The sequence below is a fragment of the Pieris rapae genome, chromosome 7 (genome assembly GCF_905147795.1).
Source record: "Pieris rapae chromosome 7, ilPieRapa1.1, whole genome shotgun sequence".
Classification (NCBI taxonomy): domain Eukaryota; kingdom Metazoa; phylum Arthropoda; class Insecta; order Lepidoptera; family Pieridae; genus Pieris; species Pieris rapae.
Window position 1 is genome coordinate 9,253,175 of NC_059515.1, and position 23,151 is coordinate 9,276,325.

A 23,151-nucleotide genomic window follows, 5' to 3' on the forward strand; every position below is an offset into this window, starting at 1 on the left:
TTTGCGCAATTTTGTATTGCATTCGTATCATTAGGGATTAATTGAATGTTTTGTCAATGACTTTTTATTTTTGTTGTGTATATTTTTCGTGTGTTATTGCTTCACTAGTGTTAGTCTAGGGCATGGGCGGACCATGAATTTGGGCTTTGGGATATTACGGGGAAATCCCCCAAATAAACAAATTAATTAAAAATACCAACATTATGATTGGATGTTTTAAAATTTCAGATATCCTGTCGCTTTGAGGGGGACTGGGGCCAGGGCCCCAGGGGCTGCAACCCAAAAAACCCTTAAGTAGTTTCACCCATTGTCTAGGGTCTTTAGCATGGTGTAGCAAGGGTCACAAACAATTATGTGGAAAACCAACAGTGTACTACAGATGGCGTGGCGCATACACGCATCACTCACTCATACGTTGAAGGACATTAATCAGACACAGATGGTTGATCACCTATTAAGAAGAATAAAAAAAATAGCACGAAACACTGTTTTTGTATTATTGTAGTACAAAACTTTAGCGCTAAGTCTCGGCTCTGTTTCTTACATTTAAATCATCTTGCTTAGTTCAATTGTATCAACAAAACCAACACATATCGACAAACTATTAAATTAATATTATTAGTACCAGTTTTTTTTCGCTTGACTGTATTCAACTAAAAGCGATTCGAATCTCCAACGACTACTTTCCATGCGGCAGACTCCTTGGCTTTGCGTAGAGATGGTGGATCTCTCTGCTTCTTCTACCGTATTTATCATCGAGAGTGTTTAGAGAAGTTGTTCAGACTCCTCCTGCAGGTGAGTTTTTTTATCTGGCTTTCTGCCAGTTGTATATTGATTACTAAAAAATCGATTACGTGTTTAGCATACGGTACCTTTTGATATAAGTCATACTTAGTGCTAAGCATCCTTTTTTTATATAGAACAGGGGGCAAACCAGCAGGAGGCTCACCTGATGTTAAGTGATACCGCCGCCCATGGACACTCTCAATGCCAGAGGGCTCGCTAGAGCGTTGCTGGCCTTTTAAGAATTGGTACGCTCTTTTCTTGAAGGACCTAAGACAATAATAATAATCACTCGTGTTAGCACAGAATATTAAACATATACCAGGGATAAGATAAACACGGAGCATTGTAAATCTCGTAAATGTGAAAATCCACCATTACAAGCAATATGAGTTGGCTATGTTTTTCACTGTTTGCTAATCCATTTCGGAAGCTGCAAAACATTTGCTCATAGAATATGAATGGTTGAATCCCATCCAATATCACTAAAATATTAAACGTTAACTGATGCTGCGTATAACAGTATTAATGAATTGCTTGACAAGAATATTCGATATCGGTTAACCAATTCAGTGGTCGAATATTTTACAAAGGAATTTGAATGCTTCGATAAAATTCTCTTAGATTTATTACAATAATTAGTGTTGATTAATTTATTTTTACAGGATTGGCACGTTAAAATAACTTTAAAATTCAATTTTTATTTACTTATTTTTTGTTTCTTTTCGTTCGCATATTCTTATACACATACAATGTTTGCAATTTGTTCTGTAACCTCATATATTAAATAAATCATTTCCAAGTGTAACAGATACCGTAATAGAAAGAAATAATGAGCTAACTATCTTAAGACTTCGCATTATCGCATATTTGCATCGCACGACTTTGCTTGCGTAAACGGGACATAATAACAGTTCTTTCATGGCGGGTTGGTAGGCATATGGCCATGGCAAAAAGTTATCACTGAAGCAGATAAAATGGGTAACTCTCACCTAATCTAACGAATCTAGAAGACCCAACGACAATACAATAACAATTCACTGTATACATATAAAATTGTTAGCTATTGAAATGTCAGGCAAGCTAAGCTGTCACGTGTGGCTTGTCCCGACACTCTGCGTGACTACAATACTGTGAAACCGAACACGCCACTTCAACGTGACGACGCCGGATATTAGTTCGTTCGCAGCACTCTCTGACATCTGTATCCAACTGCATAATGCCTATATAAAGTGATCTAATGCATTTATATTTTAAAATCATTCTAAAAAGGTTAGGGCAAACCATATCAGATAAATTAAATTTAGACTTTTATTTTAACTTATTATTTATTTCAAGTAATCTTACAGCTACATATAATATATTATAAAAGGAAACAATTAAGCAATATACAAAGCCAAAACGGATTATCTACTTAATTAAGTACATTAATAGATAAAAAATAAAGTCAAACTGGCGATTTACCAAATATTTCCCACCCTCCCTCTCTTATGAGGTGGAAATTGTTATGTAATAAGCTAAAACCTGAAACATTGACGAATGACGCAGATAATTCCTGTTCGTATGAGACACGTGAAACAATTGCGAATATTTTGTCGCATTCGGGGCAGGAATTCTTAAACAGTTGAATGAAAGTCTTTCTCTTTCTACTTTCTCTTTTCGTCACATGAATAAAAAAGAACAAAAAATATATTCTCAGAGGTTTTGGCGATAACATTTTTTTTCCACCTGAAATCAGCCTTGGCTTTAATCAGATTTGAGGTACATAGGGGCAGTTAGGGAGCGTAAATTCAATGATTTTTCCACTCCCTCCGTAACACTCTGTAGATATTCAAACTGCGGCAAGTTTCGCCCTTTTCAGCCGATAAACCGTGTCCCTTGTTTCCAAGAGGACTGAAGCTAGGGGGTTGACGTGTTGCTGAAGTCTCATTTTGTAATGCACGGTTGATCTTTTAATGTCTTCCTCGACTGTGGCAATTCCCAAATATTTATGGACTTCAGCATTTTGTGTGAACCACGGCGCACCGCTTATGTTTCGTAACATAAAGTAAATATAATGCTGGAATGAAACAAATGAGGTTTAAGAAACTAAGAATCCTTTTATTGTTGACTTGTGTTGCAATATATAAATGAAGTATGTTCAGATGACTTGTTCAACCCGCAGCTGAGTTTGATCAACATCTTTGAGGCAGAATACGAAATACCCGTTCACAACGGAGCGTTGGCAGTTCTCCCGTGGTCCACTATGTGATACCAGCTACCCACTGAAGTATCAGAACCAATTTAACTTCGGAAAAGAGCATACCAGTTCCTGGCAGGCATCAATTAACATTAGATGAGCCTCCGGCAGTAGTAGTATGCCCCCGTTCTATAAAAAAATACCAACAAAAAAAGGGGCTTTAGGCACTTTTACAGAAGTGTCAGAACAGTGTCATTAGATACCTTTAGTTTCTGAATATTGGGTGTGCGAAATTTTGGAGTGTCATTCAGGCAACACAATCGAGTATCGCGTATTAAATTGCAATTTTGTCGTTCGACATATGGAAGTTATACTTAGCGTCTTTTAATTAGTATAATAAACTGTTTAATATAAAATTAATGGTCTTCGTAGAGCTGCTACGCTACCCTCTACAATCAACCCATTTTAAAATATAGATAAAAGCTATCGTACTATATATAAAATATCAACCGTATCGCCTGAGTGACATATCAATTTATGACATATTATCTTATATTTTTAATTGATTGAATTGGCAAGCGAATTATTTAGACTTCAATGCTTTAAGAAAAGGACCATACGATAATTTTCTTACAACCCCCTGTCAAAGCGCATATAGAAATAATTTCACTCGAATAATTTGAAAATTATTAGACAACACACTTTTCCACATTGAGCAACAATAGAACATATTTACTCATAAAATAAACATTTCATCTATAGAAATAAATCATTGCTTCCTATAAAAACGATAAAAATATCTAATACCGCGCAGAATCGTTGAAAATAAATCACAAATCAAAAACTTAAAAGCTCATCTATATCAGTACGAGCCGGGAATTGTTTCCACAAAAAGAGCGTAAAGCGAAAAAGATAAACGGAATTATTTGATCGGGCCATACATCAGCGGAATGGGAGAAAAACTCCGCTTCACGAATAACCAATGGGGTGTCTATCAAAAGTAAATAAAAATGAAATCCTATTATTGTGTTATGATATTGGTACATTGTTCTAAATTGTAACGTCAAATGTTGACTATTATATATTGTTTCATCACTGCTTGAAGGTTTTGGCGAGAAATGTAAAGTAATAAACTTTTATTTAATCATTATTTTTTAGTATCGGTTCGAAAATATTAAAAATTAAATTCTAAAATAAATACTAAAATATTAAGTTAAAACAGAATCTTTTTACTTATTTGAAAGAAGAAACAGTGAATATTAAACTGAAGTTAGAAAAAGCACATGCGAATTTCTCACAAATGTATTATTATAATTATATGTATTAGTTCAGAATAACCTTTACATTAAGAATGACCAATGTTTAAATTATACTACGTTACTTTTCTATAAAATGAAATATCGATGGTTTTATGAAAAAATACACACAATTCTGACTCTGTTAAAGCACTCTCGCTCTGTTGTCTTTGCATACATTTAAATAAAGATTACCAATTATTATTTTACTATTAAAGGCTTTGTTAATATCATTATTATCACGCATTTATCTTGTTACTTCAAAATGCAAACAAAATAGTCAATTTTAAATAATAATAAATACTTTATATAAAAACAAACATTTTTATTTAATTGCTTTCAGTGCCTGAGCCTTCGAACGTTTATTTACTTATCATTGTAGATTTTTTTTGTTGTAAAAATCCTGTACGCAGGTCATCTTAAAAAATGATTTAGTTTATTATAGCTCTTTGCTGTTTTATAATATAATTTAATATTTATACTTGAGTTCTTGAGTTTTAATTTATCTTTCGTATTTTTATACAGTCAAGTTGTTTAATGAACATATTAATATAAAATGTTTATCTCGTTACAGTAATGGCAGCCGTAGACTTATTTATTTTACTACAAAAATATTATTCCAAGATATAGGAACGTTATATAGATATACGAACGTGAATTGATTTTTTTTGAGATTTAAACTGTCTGTTGAGATATAACTGCGATGTTCTTGAAATATAATATCGATATAAATCTATCGTTACGGTTAACATCCACAATGCTCATTATTTTAATAAATAATATTGAACGGATGTTAATAGCATTCACATATCTATAATATTCGTTGAATTGTGTGTTCACGCATCATGGATGGAACTTTAACTTTCTTCGACAGAGTACTTTCTTATGCAGGCATAAAGATTTTTTCCAAAGCTAATCGGAATTCCAAAGCATGGCGCTTTTATATGATGTTAAATATAATGATCAGCATCTCGACTATTTTATTCACAACGAACTATTTCATACAACATTTCTGGAATTTCTCTAAAAGCATGCAAGCTGCTTGTCTATCTTTAACGTTTTCGTTTTTAATTCTTAACTTATGTAATTTTTTCTACTTTAAAAAAGAATTGGAGGAGTACATAGATGAAATGGTATTCAATGATCCTGGCTTAGATATGCAACTTATAAAACAGGTTTTGGAAATTAAAGTATTTGGTAAAAAGTATGATTTGAAACTGTTTATTATAAACTCTGAGAAGAAATGGATAAGAGTGTCTGGGCGTATGTTAAAGATTTATCTGGCCATGGTTTGCTTTTGCCCTGTACTTTACTATTATGGGGCGTTCTATAAAGAGATTAACAGCAAAGATAAGTCATTGCGAGTATTACGTAAGTATTTATTTTTTGAACATGTACCTAACTAGTCAAAAATATTTATTATCTGCTTGCTTGCTTGCTTGCTTCAGATAGTGTTCTGTAGTTGGGCTATAAGTTACTTGCATCCTTTAATTTCTTCCTAATTCTTTCCTTTCAGCATTTGAAATGGAGTTTCCTTGGAGTGTTCAACATATTGGGGTATATATTTCCACTTGCGTATATCAGGCTCATGCCGCATATTTGTGCTGCATTGGTAGGTTGATATCATATACGATATAAATCTAATTATAGGGATATATTTATTTATTTCTTTACACTTCGTTTAATTAAAAGAAAATCAAATAACGTAATAATTATAGGGGATGGAATGGCCGATTTATCGCTATAGCGATGTCTTCCAGGCAACCTTAGAAACGAATAACCTAAAAAAAATATATGTCAAGGGTATGCAAGAAAATTACAAGTAACACTGAAAAATTATAGAAATACCGAAAATCATATAAAAAAAGGGAAAAAAAAAACAAAAGTCTATATTTCTATAGAGACTATGCTATGCTATGCTGCCCTCTACCGTGTGTAAAATTAATTGATTAAAATATTTTATTTCAGCGTACCCATGTTTCCTGTCGCTATTAATTATAATTATCCTCCAAATTTCTCGGCAACTTAATATTTTGGCATATATTCTCAAGAATATGGGTGATATTGTGGAAATAAGAGAAAGAAACGTGATATGGCATGAAAAATGCTACGAAATTCTTAAACAATGCATTATGCACTATCTTAGAATAAAAAGGTAGGAACATATAATTCTTAAAAAAATATCGTTATAAAGATATCCTTATATGACTGCTGCAAATTATGCATTTTAATTTTTGAATACAACTTAACTACACTAACACAATTGAACAATAAATATTATTGATTCAGAAGTTTGGAAAAAATGTTCCTTCGCATTTTATAAGAACACTCAAGTCTTTTTTAAAGGTTATGTCACACCCGTGGACACTTTCAGTGCCAGAATGTTCACGTACCTGCTGCCGTCTTTTAAGACTTGGTACGCCCAGTCAAATTGCGAATTATTTGGAAAAATTTAATGGGAAGCTAGTGGAATAATATAGGGTTTCTCATAAATCAGGGTAACCAGATACACACACATATAATAACTTTTTCATTATTTATTAAAATAATATATAAATGCCTCCAAATCATAATATTGTTTCGTTTGGCATTGTAATTTACATCTTTTAGTGAATTTATAAGTCGGTATCATATTTTTATAAAGGATTTATGTAACAAGAATAAAGCTATACGTATTTTTTCTAAAAAAATGTTTCGATTTTTTGAACATTATCAATAACCCAACTAACACTGTTACAGATTCACCAATAAGTTGAATTCTACCTGCAAAGTGTACTTTCTGATAACAATTCTTCTTGCAATGACTCTAGAAGCTATCTGTTTCGTAGAACTTTCGCTCTCTGTAAGTTTTGTTAGAGAGATTAAGGCACTCTTTCTATTTAATTAAACACGAATATGACAACTTAATTTACTAATCAGAGCCACTAAACAATAATTGGACACTACTTGCACTACGCACCTGCACTAATCAATTTCAATTACAATGTCAATCACTTGCACTCGCACAAGTCAAAGTGAATACAGGCTTTTAAGCGTGCGTTGAGTCGTGTCCACAATCCCAGCTGTGCAGAATATTTTTATTTCTTACACTTGCGTGTAAGAAATCATGTGGAAACCTGCATGTCTTAAACCCAAAAATGTACACATAGAAGACAAAGAATACCACGTATATTAAGCCTTTTCAGTAAAAAAGTGCCTAAATAATACACATAAACAAGTGACGAGAAAAAGTACGCCAACAGGTGTGAAAAAACACCACAGAGCTAACGTTTATTTTATTATTAATAAATGATTTTAGCACGCGCTTAATTTTGATACAATGACATATGCTGTTCATCTAACTATCGTCATTATCGGTATATTCATTTTGTGCAACTTGGGTCAAGTTATGGATAATGCAGTAAGTTTATCTGTCAGTTAATAGGAATTTACATAAAATAGCTGATGATTTTTTTTTAATAGAACAGGTCTCAAATTGGCAAGAGATACCTGATGTTAAGTAATGCATGGACTATCAATGCTAGGCGAGTACTTTAAAGACCAAAGACATTTGTTTAATTATATAAATTTCCTATATCAACTGCAGTTTTTATCACATTTAGATTCGGCAACCTGACAAAATAGCTGTTTCTTCGCCACATTATTTCAGGCCTGTTTTGTTAAGACATTTACTTGTCACTTTTAATTAGATTTTTTATAATTGATAGGATTATAAATGTTTGAATAACTTATACAACCACTGCCCGCGCTTTGCCTTGCGAAGGATATATGAAAAGTTATAAGAAACTAGCGTAAAACCCACGAAGATTTGATACAAATATGTTTCTATATTTGCATCTCGATTCCTGAATGAGGAAGATAAATATTTATAAATCGATTTTTTTACCTTTGAAGTTTAAATATCGTAGTCGCGGATACCCTACGATACGTAGTTTTGGACAGGTTTTAGCGTACCAATATAACGCATTATTTGTACAGGATAAAGTTTATAGTGGACTTTCTCATTCCGAGGGAAATCCTCGTTACACCTGGCCTGGTGAAGAATCGTCCAAAAAAGGCATTTCTTAGTATTACACTGAATTAACATGGATGAACAGTTCGAATGAGAACCAGTGGCCAAACTGACACAAGGCTGAACAAATTTAAAGTTTTACCGCCGCTCATGAATATTACCATATTGCGTGAAATAAGTTTTATTAAAATATACTGAAAACTATTTAAATGTTAAAAATGTCTTTATCGATTCAGTGTAAAGAACTTGAGGAAGCAGCCATAGAAAAATGGTATGATCATGATATGAAATATAAGAAAAGCATGCTTATTTTCTATACCGCAGTCACTCAAGGAATGCCCATATATATTTATGGATGTGTGACGCTGTCTTTAGAAACGTTTACTTGGGTAAGAAAAACTTATGTATTACATACATGTAATGTACCGTAGACATAGAAGACACGTGATGATTTGATTTGTAATGTGGAACAATTATATTTACGATATTCAAAACTCAGATCCATTACCAACAAAGTTTCAGAGCAAAACTCCAGAACCTTCTGTATCTCAGGGCCGATAAGGTCGTATATAGTCAGTGAATTTATAACTTAACCGACATAAACCTAAATGTTTAATTAACAACATCATAATATTTAATTTTCAGTTCATCAAAACAGGAATGTCATTATACACTGTGGTGAAGTCAGTATTAGAAAATTGACCAAATAAGTTTAATAGAAATAAAACACTAACTCATTTCTTACTTTTATTGAACATATTATAATGTAACACGTGTAATTAGTAATTCTCTATGGTTTTTACTTTAGATGTCAAATAATAACGATTGTATAAAAGTATGTTTATTGTTTTTAAAACATTTATCGAGCTAAATTCATACATCTGCGGTCTATGTACGCAGATTCTTACATAGTAAACAATAAAGGTGTCTTATCATTGGTACACTCAGAGATTTTATATACTGTATCAAATCTGTCCTTTCCAGCGAGTTGGTTACATTCCTCTATAACTCTCTGGAACTCCTCTTTCTTTTTATGCTGTCCGACTAGTGGCATTATGTTTTTTATGATAAAATGGCCGTCGTCGTCCGCGTATTTTGCCTTATGCATGAAGCAGAACAGATATTTTGTAATTTGCTCTGTATTCGTTACGTTCCATGTTAATATCTTCTGCATGGTATCAGCGTCAACATTAGTTTCTGTAATACAGGTGAATGATACTTCGAATAACTTAGGAATTTCTGACTGAGGAGGCTTTATGTAGTCCTGGAAATAAAACTGACAATTGTAAAATACCCATTGCTTTGAACCTGTTTTATAAGTTAATAAACGAATACTCTACATTCAAGTATTTTTTTTTTATATTTCGTCAGTATTGGCAGTCTTGATGTCTATGACTGCTGCAAAGGAATATTAAATAGGAAGTTTTATTTAAAAGTATTACACTCTAATCTCTAGGTCAAAAAGTTGTAAACTTTTACAATACCTCCCCTCTTAGAAGGTGGTACCTAAGATTTTTTGTAACATACCACAAATTAAGTTGGATATTATAAACACTACGATGACGACTCCATTACGAGTACCAATATTTAATAATTAACTTGTCGTAAAGCAAGTGCATAAAGGGGCTAATATAAATTAATCAATATTATTTTAATAATTCTATTTAATTGCATATAAAATAAAATTGCATAATTTTGTTTATATTCAATCTCATAAATAATATATATACATTTAACATTAAGTTAAATATCGACAGTTATAGAAATAGAACAACAATGGCTTTAGCTGTCTTCGTAGTTTAGTAGTAGTTGTAGCTACATTTTTAAAAATATGAGTTATTTTACTTACTATTTGTCGTCCTCTGACCATTAATATTGCTAATAGCACACATAACTGCAACTTCAACATGTCGGAAAAATAAACTGACCATGATTACTCTTGTTCATTGTCTTTATATCATTGTTACAAGCTAAGTTATACATTATGTATAATCATCACAATTTACTAACTATTTTGTTGCCGTAATATTGAAATCTTTAAGTAACCGAGATCATAGTATATGTTATGTTGTATAAAGTTATCATCACATCAGAGGAAATCATTTAGAGTTTCCAACGTGGCTATTGAAATCACTTCCCGTTTTCAATCTGTTTAGCTCCCAATCTCTTTACTATAAATTTCTCCCACTTTCCCTAAGCTAACCTGGACTTATTATTTATAATTATTGCGCCATGCAATTTTTCTAGATTCTTGATGCACTCCTATATTTTTTGTAAAAATAATATAATTCGTCACGAGGTCTAATCAAAAGAAAGGGGTAAGAAATATTTTTTATTATATTTTTTGCTGCTTAGCAGAGATGTTTAGTCATCGGAGCCTGTCATGACTAAAAGGATTCGATAAGGAAATGATTTGCCTTAATTTTTTGATAGGTGAAAATTTTGATAGCAGTAGAAAAGTTGTTTTAGTAATTTTAAATATTTTTCAATGATTATTAAGTAATTGATTATTACAGTGATATTTATATGAATAAAACTGGTAAAGCTTTGCGTAAATATTTTGTAGAAATTAAGAATTGTCCTTGGCAGTGACAATGTGTACAGGCTAGTGACATTGACGTTTTGACAGCATTTAGGATCTTTGTTTTTTTCGTTTAATTTTCGTAATCGTAATTCGAAGTAGCGGTTGAAAGTATAATTTACAATAAAACTAAAAGCTCTCTAAACATTGTAAAAAGTCGAGATGTCCTAAGGTGACTTTGATTTTGGCTAGAACGGAAGAAAGGAAATTGGTTAAAAACACGGCGCGGCATGTCGCTTAGCTTCCAGCACGGTAAGGTTAATTGAGTGAAAACAATAATCCCGAGGACTTCTATTTGTACTCTATAATTATTTTTAATGTCTATAACAATAGGTAGACTAATAAGTGACCTTGTGACGAGGAAAATGACATCTCTCGGTGGCGTCGTTGCTAATGCGATAAAAACAAAATTGGAGACTGCTTTACAAACAAAGCATTTAGAGGTGATAAATGAGTCATATATGCACAATGTACCCAAGGGCGCCGAAACTCATTTCAAGGTCGTCGTTGTTTCAGATAAATTCGATGGGTTACCATTGATTAAGGTAACTATTTTATTACATAAATATTCCGTAACATTTTTTGCGCCAAAATGGTAGATTTTGTGGTTTTTTGAGCCAGAGTTGCGACTTTGCACACAAATCAGACCAAATAAAATTATTGAAATGTGTGTAATCAAATTTGGCCTGATAATAGTGCTGATATTAAGTAAATTTATATTTACAGAGACACCGATTGGTAAATGACATATTACAAGAAGAACTGCGCTCCGGAGTACATGCATTATCAATAGTGGCCAAAACCCCACAGCAGTGGGATGTAAGTGATAAAGTTATAGAGAGTAGCCCAAACTGTAGAGGTGGATTTGGAAAGTGATCTAGATATAATTATAGTTATAATTATGGACCTTACGTATAACCTTAAACCTTAGAATTTGTAAATAAAGACTTGTGGTCAAATCAAAACAGTAGTTAAATAAAATCCCTTATAGTACAAGAAACATATCTCTTAAGTTAAATTTAAAAATTGATTAGTCTAATGGCTCTGGCATTGCATCAGTGAAAAGCACAAATACAATCTTATATTTGTTATATCAATAAATTGTTTATAACAATATTTGTTAGTTATCTAGGGAAAATTCAGTTTTGGATCTTCCAAATTGATCTTTTATTTATGACTGGCTGTTCTTCCAAATTGTACTTTTTTAGGACTTTTATGTTATGCCAATGTTTGTTTATTATGGCAAGTGGATATCAGATGTTGAAAATTGTTTTAATTGTATTATTAGGGTCTTAAAAATAAGACTAAAGAGGTGTTATGTTAACTACTACAGTTAATAATTTTTCCAATTGAAACATTGTAACACTGATTATATACGTTTCTGTAGTTAAATTGTAATCATATGACTGAATAACACCAAAATCTTTGGTTTAGTATTTTGCACCACCTACTTGTATTCTGCCATACATTTTTCATATCCAAAAATATAAAAAAACAACACATTTTCATTTTTTATTTTAAATAAATATTCTTTTTTCACAGAACTCACATTCAACATCATTCTTAAAGATAAATATTTATGCCATGATTATAATGTAGATGAGTTATAATTGTACATGTTTAGTTTAATTTTATAAACTAAAGACTTGTTCAGAGAAAAAAAAACAAACATTAGTCCACATTATAAGTTTATATTTGCATAAACTATTTTCTTGGTAAACATTTCATTACCCAAAGAATCCAAACCTGATATTGGAAAACGGCGTATATTTCAGTTTCTATAGCTAGAAAATACTTTGACTAATACAACATATTCTTAAACTTTAATCAATACATTCTCTAATGACATTCATTTTTAGACAATATTTAGCTGATTACTATATAAAATCATTATGCTACTGCATACAATGTAGAGGTAAGTTTTGCACAATCTAATTGATTACCACATATGAACTTTCACATATTTAAGTCCCTTAGCATTACAAACACCGTTGAACGGTGTTAGTTATATCAGAGATTGAAATTATCCAATCGTAGTTTTCCTTCATTCTCGGTCAGATATAACAAGTCCGCCATAGTTTGTTCACATATTGCTTCTTCAGCTTTTTCTGACATCTGTAATTAATACAGTAATTATACATTGGGTACATTACCGAGGCAAACACCCTACAAAATTGTTTCAGACAAGTCCAAGAACATAAATAATACAGACAACACTTTTGACCAGGATATCTAACTACTGTAATGTAATGACAAGAAATTAATAATTAAAAGGCCGGCAACGCACTCGCAAGCCCTCTGGCATGGAGTGTCCATGGGCGGCGGTATCACATAAGATAAGGTGAGCCTCCTGCTCATTTGCCCCTGTTTTAAAAAAAATATGACTTGGTTATTATTTTTAGGTAAAATAAACAATATTAAAATAGGTTGAATTAGGCTTATGCCTAATAACTAATGTTAACAATTGTACTTGCAAATGCTACACTTAGGCGTATACTGTGAAGGTATCTCAAGTCACCATCTGAATTGTTCTAGAATACGGGCCTTAGGAAATTAGTGAACACTTACCGGTCTATATGATTGTTCAGTGTTCGGGGGACACTTGAAATTAGGTCCAAAGTTAACACTAACTGTACAATTCTTGTGCAACGAAACGGACGGATAATAACATCCCTGGAACACATCCGCGAAAGCCTCGCCCTGACATTCGCCATTTTTGAAGAAAAATATGCGACTACCCGCGAGTGCCTTCAAATTGCTTAGAGATTCTTGAATGTTGTCTTTGTCTTCGTAGTACAGATGGCTCTTGAATTTTACTAATGGCTGGGGAAAAAACGTAAACATTTAAAATAGGATTTATATTCATCCCTAATAAGTATACAGAAAATTTATTATAAACAACTCAATTGACAATCAAATGTATTTTTTTATCTTTTATTTTAGTGTATATTATTTGTGTAAAAGATTTCGTTTTAAACTTTTTAAACGTTTTTTTATTGTGTCGTTTCTATCAAATTACGCCCGAACCCAATAATTACTTCACAATGTCAGATTGAAAACAATCTGAGATCAGACTGTGACAGTCGATCCATTTCCCATCTGCATCCCAATAACCAAATCCTACGAAGACAATCCATTTTAGGAGACGGATAGAATGCAATCTTTTCCCTCTTTACAGTCATATATAAATCAAATAAAGTAAATAATACCGTACGAGTAATATCAAAATATACATGTATATGTTTAAAGCATATCAAATAGCTTTTTATTTTAAAAACTGGTGTAACCTGGTAAAATCCCTCCAGGCCAGCATATTAAACACGGCTCTTCTTACCAGCGCTCTATTAAAGATACACCTGAAATATTCGATACTCACTCTGTCTTTGTAAGTGTTGGGCGTGTATTTGGTGGAGTGACTCTCAGGGAGCACAATGAGGAAGCCCAAAGTGTCGCCTTCACCATAGCTATTGCTGTAGTGCTTTCCGCGGGATTCGTGAAATCTAAAGTTACAAATTTTACCCAGATTAAATATTGATTTTGTATATAATTTCTGTCAGGTCCTTTATTGGTAAATAGTTACAGACTCAAACCGATCTATTAGCACGACATTATTTATTTTAAATAATGGAATAAATTTAGCATAGCGACGAATTTCCCAATATTATGTAAAAAGTTTACTTCATTTTCATTTCACTATGATATCAGCAAGGCAACTCAGGTAAGTTCGACGTTTTAATAAACAAAATTCTAATTATAAAAAAGAAATATTTAAGGAATTAACTATTTAAGTTAGTTATGGAAGAACTGAGAACCCTGACTTAGATATTTTTCACTTAAAAGGGTTCCAAAATCTTACACATTGTAATGCATTGTTATAAAAACTAAACACTTAACTTAGAAACTGCTTTATCGGCGGTGGAAAAAAAATTACCGTCACATTTTTCGGTTACGCCCTACCACGGTTCATTCGAAAAAAATCGAAGACATTAATAATTCTATTAGAATTAATGAAATTCTGTATTCATAAGTAAGGTAAAATTAAATATTTGTATTCATGTCTATGAATACAATATGAAAAGCTTTTTGTTAAGGTTAATCTAATTTAAGTTCATTTTTCTAAAAGTAAGGTCATAAAGAAGTTTCACCTCTTACGTGTGTATACGCACACATTTTTATTAGTCATGCAAAGGCGAAATTTGAAACACTTGAGTTTTGGCATTCAATGTCTCACTCACCTAGTGCCCTTTCTGCTTCGCCACGAATACCCGAACTTGTCGTACCCTAACGGGGCTTGCAAGTTGGCGTACCTCCGACCCCAGCCGACGCGCGCCGCCGCACCTTCGGGCATCTCTTCTACAGTCGCTTCCCAGTACCAGATTCCACGTGAAACACCTTTGGAATCAATTTATAACTACCAAATGTGCATTTGAAATAAATTATCAATTTTTATTGTATTTATGGTCCAATATTTTGACTATGACTTAAACAAGACATAGATAGATACATATATACTGTGGCGGGCGTGTTTGTAGGACTATTTAAGATAAACATTTTCATCATACATTACATATGTGTAGCTCTAGCGGTAATAAAGTGGGTTGCGAGTCTTATTAATATTAGTATTTTATTTTTTATTGCCCTCAAATGGGTCAAATTTGTCAATTTTCCCTTTTCGGTGGAGAACTTTTTTAAGTAGCAACACTTATGAAATGTCAGAATTCTATGGAATGAAAAAATCAAAATGTAGGCCATCTTTTTTTTAATTCTACTAATGTACTAAAGGCTTGACGTCATTAATTTTCTTTTAATTAACTTGATGATGATGAGAATGACAATGATTATTAAAAGAATTAAGTTTATTATTAAAACTTACCATGTGTGGCTCGCACCATACAATAGCCCTTATCTCCAGTAACAGCCAATCTATCTTCAGCTATTTTTAATTGCGGCGCCCGGTCGTGTAATGCCAGCAGCACTACGCCGGGGCAAAGCGATCGGTACAACCATCCAGGTATCGGCTTGCCGCTCCATTCATTACTTTCGTCAAACTCCTGTAATTTTTGTATAAAAATAAGTAATGGCGCAAAAACCTTTTTCACATCTTGGCCTCAGATTTATGTATCTGTTTCATCATTTGTGAATCTAATAGACAAGAAGGAGATCGGTGACGTAGCGCAAGTGCGTTAGAGTGGGACAAAAGGCATACTGCGTATTCACTATCACTCTGACGAGATTGGTGACGTAGCGTAAGCGGGGCCAGTGCAACCGGTACAGACTATATAGGGGTATATGTAGAATGAAAGATTAAATTAATATCAAATAAAAGACTTAAATTAGTGCATAAATAAAAAATTAATAAATAATTATAATTGATTAAAATACTATGAAATAAAGGAAAAGTTTTGTTCGTTGGTGCATAGCTGCATGTAATGTAAGCAATACTTCCTAAGCATTCCTTATTAAGTAAATAAACATAAATTTTGAAAACAAATCGGACGAGATTCCTTGCCCTTACAAAATAATTTATTAAACACGTGACGAGAGTACACAAAATCCAACCTGTCTAAACGGCGCATGTGGATCTGGCTCGGCAAGTATATAACGATATCCATCTTTGTTGAATGGATGCTCTGTGGGATAGCCGTGTGAGGGTAGCTTCAGGGAGCTTAAGTCACTGGAGCGACCCTTCTTGCCAACGGGTGCTCCGGTCTCCGTACCAACTGCCGGCCGTCGCTTGCCTTGCCTACCCTTTACGTTACCCGCTAGTGGTACTGTAAACAAAATATAGGTAAATAAATAAATACTATAATGCGATAAAACAGTTTTGAGAGCGTACTTGAATCGTTTTGTTTCTGTCACGTTAAAAATAAAACGAGACAATATTTTCGAGCTGGTGTATATATTAATATCGGTCTCTCACCGATTTTTAAAAACGAAACGATTTAAAGGTGAAAAATTTTACACCACACCGTTAGCATAGTCAATATTTTAAAATGAAAAAATTTCCATTTCTTTCATTATGTAGATATATTTTTTGTGATATTTAAAAAAACTTAATTTAACTAGATAATGATATAAAACTTCAACGCATTAAATACCCTTTTCTATCTTGTCGTTTTTTCTACAAACGTGGAAGAAAGTTAAAGATAAGTTTAAAAAGATTTTGATCTGGTTACGCAAAAGAAGTATAACTTCTAACGCGTACATAAGTACAATCACATGTTTTATGTTGCAAGAGGCAAACGGGCAGGAGGCTCCTCTGACGTTAATTGATACCGTCGCCCATGGACAGTCGCACTGCTAGAAGACTGGCAAGCGCGCTGCCGGCCTTAAAATAATTGGTACGTTCTTTTCTTCAAGGACCCTAAGTCGAATTGGTTCGGAAATACTTCTGTGGGCAGCTGGTTCCACATAGTGGTGGTTCGCGGCAGAAATTGCCTTAAGAATCGCTCAATTGTGGATAGACGGAGATCAAGGTGAGACGGAGATCAAGGTGAGACGGATGGTCTTCGGATGTTTAAGAACATTCATTTTAAGACATCTTTTTGGTTGGGATTGAAAGCACCACCTCGTGTGAGATACGTCCACTCTACAATCTACCTACTAAATATAACTTAATTCAAATTTTATATTGTATGTTTTCCTACGACATAATAATGCCATAGTTAGTCCGGAGACCTTCAAATTATTCATAAAGACCGCGTTGTTTAAAAACATTGAATAAAAACAAGTCAAGTTGAATTAAAGCGACCCCATTTTGTCGTATAAGCCCACTGCTTACGCAACAAAGCCAGCTACCGTGCCGTAGGGAAACCATAATTGCTACGACCTATAAACTTGTACGAAGTATTGCAATTACAAAAAATACTTTGTTCTCAAAGAGTTTTCAAATTCATTGTGAATATAACAGCATAAACACTACGTAGCTAGCTTGATTTAGTCATTAATGGGCTGATTTTAACAAGAAGCTATTGTAACCTGTAAGTATTGTTAAGCTAAAAATTAGTAGTAAAAACTAAAATTGGATGGGCAAAATTTGTATTATTTTCGTAAAACATAGGTCTACAATAATTGTAATGTATTTTATAAGATAGCTTTCATGTAACATTTAGATACATGTACCCTAGAAAATCCATTATACATCTCTGCCGTATTTTCTTAAATCAGACAAAATTCATAGTAAGCCGTGCCGTTCTTAAGGTATGTGATTCTAATAAGTCTACCGTTATACGAGTACACTCAGAAACGTATACTGTTACGCTGTTTATAATAGTAGATAAAATAAATGGTCGATGCTTGCGATAGCTGCTTCCGACGTAAGCACACGATACTTTGTTGATAAGCAAAAGCGGGTGCATTCCTTCGAACTCAACTCCGACTCGACACACATCAGACATCGTTGTTACACAGAGATCCGAGTGAGGTATATCCTATGGCATAAAGAGGGCTCCCGGGATCGCCTTTGCATTCAGAGGCATGAATAATCTACCTAACAGTAGCGCGTAACATTTAGAAGGCATTTCTTTATACTTTCTCTAGACTACAATATTTCTATAGGAACTATATGCAAATAAAATAAAAGATAAGCCATCGCAACCAAATTATCATCCTTCTTAGAAGTTGCAGGTCACTACCGCGTAATAAAGGGCTTTGATTTAGATGCTTCAACAATTATTGTTCTGGGCTTTGGTGGATGTAAGGTTTTGACGTACATGGAATATATTGGAATATATTATGTTATTATAAATGAAAATTATAAATATTTTTGGCGTGGCTGAATGTGTATCACGACAAATAAAGCATTTATTATTATTAATAGTATACAAATGATGTACGATACGTGAATATTAGCTACAAATTTACGGAGATAACGCCAAAAGCGTGGTCATACTATGACAAGGCAAAGCGATGTCGTATAACTGTATGAACATATTAACATGATATAATTCCAATTGTAACTCAACAAAGCGATTTCCTTTAAGATAATAGGATATGTTACTTTTGAATATAAGTAGCAACCAAAAATAAACATTAAAACCTTAAATTTCAATATTGTGTACTAAATATCAAACTATAGAAAAGAAACTAGATTTATTTTACATACAATTCTGTCCTCGGTCGTCTATTCGTCTGTCCTTCAAGATATCGTATAAAATCGTTAAATGTTACGTAACGTTTACATATACTATAATTAGAGCAATTTTAATTCAGTCTATGACTAAGTGAAGATCTGTACTCAATTTAATGTAAATTAAATAGAATAATAAAACACTCACTATCCATGTCGACCACGCACGATATAAAAAAAACGATAAGATAGCTGCCCCTACTACACGACCAATTAATTTCCCATAGACAACGTTCCAAGATGCAGTGAAATTAAAAAAAAAATACTTACCAGCCATAAAGTTCAAGGTTTAAGTTTGATATGGAAATAATAATGTGGAATCGATAGAGAAAACGCGAGCCGGCTATGTGAGCGTTTAAAGTGGGAGTAAAGCCACACTTGCGACGTATTCAACGCAGGGATGTCGATTGACAGTTAAGTTGAGGAAATAGGTTATTGGCATATTTACTCGCGAGATAAACATTTTTATCTATTGTCGTATTAGTTTCATTTCTGGTGCGATTTGTAAAGCTTTTATTAATATTTTACATGAAAAATTGTATGTAAGTAATTAAAGTTGTGATTGTTTATAAAATGTTTTGATTTTTTTCTTTTCAAATTAATTTGTTACTTCCTTAAGTATGTATTGAAAACATAATAAAAATATTTTATTCTAAGATATCTATTGTATTAATTTTTTTTATATAATAGGGCGCAAACGAGCCTGCGTGACGGCCAAAACGTGCAATCATAACAGCCCATAGATACCCATTTTAGTGTATGCGTTGCCGGCCTTTAGTGTTTAAATATCCTGATAAAATTAGTGTGTTGAACTAAAAACGTACCTTTTACTAAATTTTTTAACTATATTCTAAACTAGATTAAAACTTGTAGCAGCCCTAAACGAACAAGTCGTACTAGTGTGTATTAGCCATTCGTATTTACAAACACAACCACATCACGTACAGAACAATGTCATTATTCAATACTATGTCTAGAATCGCGACAAACGAGTACTCCATCTTCACTTGATAGGTTTTTAATTAGCTCGATTCATATCAGCTGTACAAATAACAATTTAGATATACGTGCGTTCTCCAAGGTAATTGAATGGAGAATGAATATTTATTATATGAATTATCTACTAATTTATATAAGCATATTTATGAGTTGAACTTTGTTTTATATAAATGTAAGTTAAGAATTATGAGCTCACTGGGTATGGATTTAAGTTATTCAATTTTGTACAAAAAATCCCAAGGGCGCAACGATAATTCGGCTACAATCTAGTTTGGATGCATTAGTTTTATTTCTTGAGATAAACGTGGGCCTTTATTTGCATAGGTAGAAATAAGCAAACAGTGTTATCTTATCTATACAACATATACCACATGGGCCTACATAGAGCAAATTTTTATTTTAGTTTAATTTATTTATTACTTTTTTATGTGTCAAACAATTATTTATCATTTAAATACAGTTACCAAGAAAATGTAAGTGGGTAAATTCACCATGCCTCCTGTTGATACAGGATCTTTGACAATATGAGACAAATCTTTGTTTAAAATTTATTTTATTATCATTTATTACTTAAGATATCATGTGGAACATCCTGTAATGGTTGCAGCTTCTTACATACAGTGTGTAAAAAAAGTGTTAAAAAGAGATTGAGACTTGATTTGAGAACTGTCAGTAAATGTAAAATTTATAAACATTAATCTTGAATTAATTATGGAAAGGAATAGGGCATTTATCAATCTAAGATACAGAATTTACAATTTTCTTAACCTACATAATAAAATTAATAATAAATTTAAAAAGCTTGGTCCCTGTGGCAGTGTACCTTTAACACTGGCAGAAGCGGGTATCTGATAAATTGAATCTAAAATTACATCAATAAGCATGTAGTGAAGACTAGTTCAAATCCTGAATCAGAATATCATCTTGTCTAGTTGTAACATATTTATATATATTGAAAGCCTTAGTAAATAGTGTATTAATATTTATGTGGCAATCAGTATTCATTAACATAATATATCAAATTAAAACTTTACTCCTGCCGTCCAGAACATCAGATATTACACCAATAATAAATCAAAATCTTAGCCGTATTCATTGATATTTATATGCCTGAATGAATCACAAAAAAATAAGAAAATTAAGAAACTAGTAAGACTTATATACTGTAATATTTTGTATGTAATGTAACATAACAGAATAATTTGATTGATTAATAGAATAATCCACTTACTTGTTGCTATACCCATATCGGTAACTTTCAATTGTCCCTGTTTTATCATAGCTTCATAATTAGGCTTAATATTAGTGAGCTCAATGTTAAATAATCCATACATTGGCCCTTGATTTGCATCTTCTTCATATGTAAACATAACTTGAATATCTTTAATTAATGCTCGTTGCACTGTGGCATACCAAGATTGTGTAACTCTGAAAAGAATTGGGACTAGAAATTGGATCATTTCACAGAATCATTATTATATCAAACAAATAATAAAAAAATATATAGCAGGCATTACCCACTATACTATTATTATTGTTTTTTTAAGAACAGGCGGCAAACAGGCAGGAGACTCGTCCAATGTTGAGATACCTGTTGCCTATGGGCTCGCAAGTATGTTGCTGGCCCTTAAACTACTTGCTGACAAGGAATTATAATTTATCCATAAAAATTCCCTACAATATGTATTTTACACAACTCACAAAAGGAATCACAATTGTATGATTACAAATCTGAACACTTTATATTTTATTCTATTTTACACAAATAACAGATGAAAGACTTTAGTGTAAATATTTACCTTATTTCCAAAACTTATTTATGATAAAGCTTAGTTACACTTATTAAAATTGGTGCTAGAATATAAATTGCTGCAAATAATGGCATTACCCAAAGCAGATACATTTCAAATATGGAATGAAACTGATGCAAAAAAAAAGAATTCTATGTGGCCTACAGTTGTTGAAAATAAGAAAAGCTTTAAAACTAATCTAAATATTAAAAATAGATGGTTTATTATACCTTCTAGGCATTGTTGTCATAGCCTCCCAGTACTGATCAATGTATGGAATAATTTCTCTGTCCTTACCAAACATTGTCTTATTACTGCCATCTTTTACACTTTCTTGCCGGAGATTGGCTAAGGCAGTAAGACACATTTGGGGAAAAGCTATAACAAGTAAAAATATTGTATTAAGCAAGCTTTTTTTTACAAAATGCAACAAATACATTACAGAGGTAAAAAAGATGTGTTTTTATTAAATCATTATACTTACGTGCTTGATTCTTTTTGAATGTTTCCAAACCAGTAGGAGAACAGTTTTTACATATAAACAAGTAATTTGTCATAAATGGAACCAATTTCCCCAACTGATATCCAATACATGATTCGTGAAACCACCTGTTGCAAGAAGCACAAAGGAGTTCAACTATATTCAGATTTCGATCTTTACCGCTGAAAAGAGGTTAAACAGTTGGTCATAAAAAGAATAAGGAATGTTTACACTCTTCCATTTTCGAAGATTATGGCTTACCAGTAACAATGTCCATTGGCATCATTCGCGGTTTTGTGTTTGTTTTTATCGATATTTTCCCCCGCTTTTTGAGATTCCATTGTCTGAGAGTTATACGAATTTTTAGAAGAGATTTCCATTCCATAAAGTATTGGTAGCTCGACGAAATATTCTCAATAGTTATAACGCAACATATTAATCAAAACATTTTTAGTTAGTCCTTAGCCACTTTTATAATTATTTAGATCGCAATTTGTTTGCAGTTTTACACAGGTTGTTTGCCATGTCGATTTTTGAATTATCGAAAATATAGTGGTTTTAGCTGTCAAGAGAACAAATTTGTTGCCGTGCGCCTTCCACAGAAAATTCCACAAGTCTCGCAGAGAAGTCGCAAGAAGAAAATTTTACCAATTAGCATTCATTAAACGAATATTATTTTACTTTATAAAACAATTATGATCTACAGGACAATTTAATTTGACTGGAAAATTTTAAACATTCTACTAATGTAGCCTCCAATACATGTCTTAAAGTGTAAATTTCAAGAGATGTCTTTCCCATAAAAATTCATTTAGCGTAAGTACTCTGGTCTGTCTCTAACTAAACGTGATTTTATGATTTATCTCAGGCCTGAAGGCATATTTAATTTAATACTTTAATTTT

At 32.5% G+C, this 23,151-nt stretch overlaps 2 protein-coding genes across 4 annotated transcripts; one reads left to right on the forward strand and one right to left on the reverse strand.

Moving 5' to 3' along the window:
- The first annotated feature begins 10,903 nt into the window (after positions 1-10,903).
- Positions 10,904-12,352, forward strand: LOC110996969 (putative bolA-like protein K11H12.1). The gene is made up of 3 exons (XM_022264886.2): positions 10,904-11,102; positions 11,184-11,395; positions 11,577-12,352. The coding sequence occupies exons 1-3, from the start codon at positions 11,081-11,083 to the stop codon at positions 11,724-11,726; spliced, it is 384 nt and encodes a 127-aa protein (XP_022120578.1). The 5' UTR covers positions 10,904-11,080; the 3' UTR covers positions 11,727-12,352.
- Positions 12,353-12,521: 169 nt separating this feature from the next.
- Positions 12,522-23,110, reverse strand: LOC110996968 (set1/Ash2 histone methyltransferase complex subunit ASH2). Of its 3 annotated transcripts, XM_022264884.2 has the most exons (10): positions 22,510-23,110; positions 22,252-22,430; positions 21,998-22,145; positions 21,209-21,405; positions 16,410-16,621; positions 15,724-15,901; positions 15,086-15,242; positions 14,227-14,350; positions 13,419-13,673; positions 12,522-12,965 (listed from the first exon to the last, which is right to left on the reverse strand). In XM_022264884.2, exons 1-10 carry the CDS (start codon positions 22,626-22,628, stop codon positions 12,861-12,863), a joined length of 1,674 nt encoding a protein of 557 aa, XP_022120576.1. In that variant the 5' UTR covers positions 22,629-23,110; the 3' UTR covers positions 12,522-12,860. The 3 variants fall into 3 exon arrangements, with proteins under 3 accessions (XP_022120576.1, XP_022120577.1, XP_045484764.1); XM_022264885.2 differs by lacking the exons at positions 21,209-21,405; positions 21,998-22,145; positions 22,252-22,430; positions 22,510-23,110 and adding an exon at positions 19,249-19,391; XM_045628808.1 differs by lacking the exons at positions 21,209-21,405; positions 21,998-22,145; positions 22,252-22,430; positions 22,510-23,110 and adding an exon at positions 19,127-19,148.
- Between the last annotated feature and the right edge of the window lie 41 nt (positions 23,111-23,151).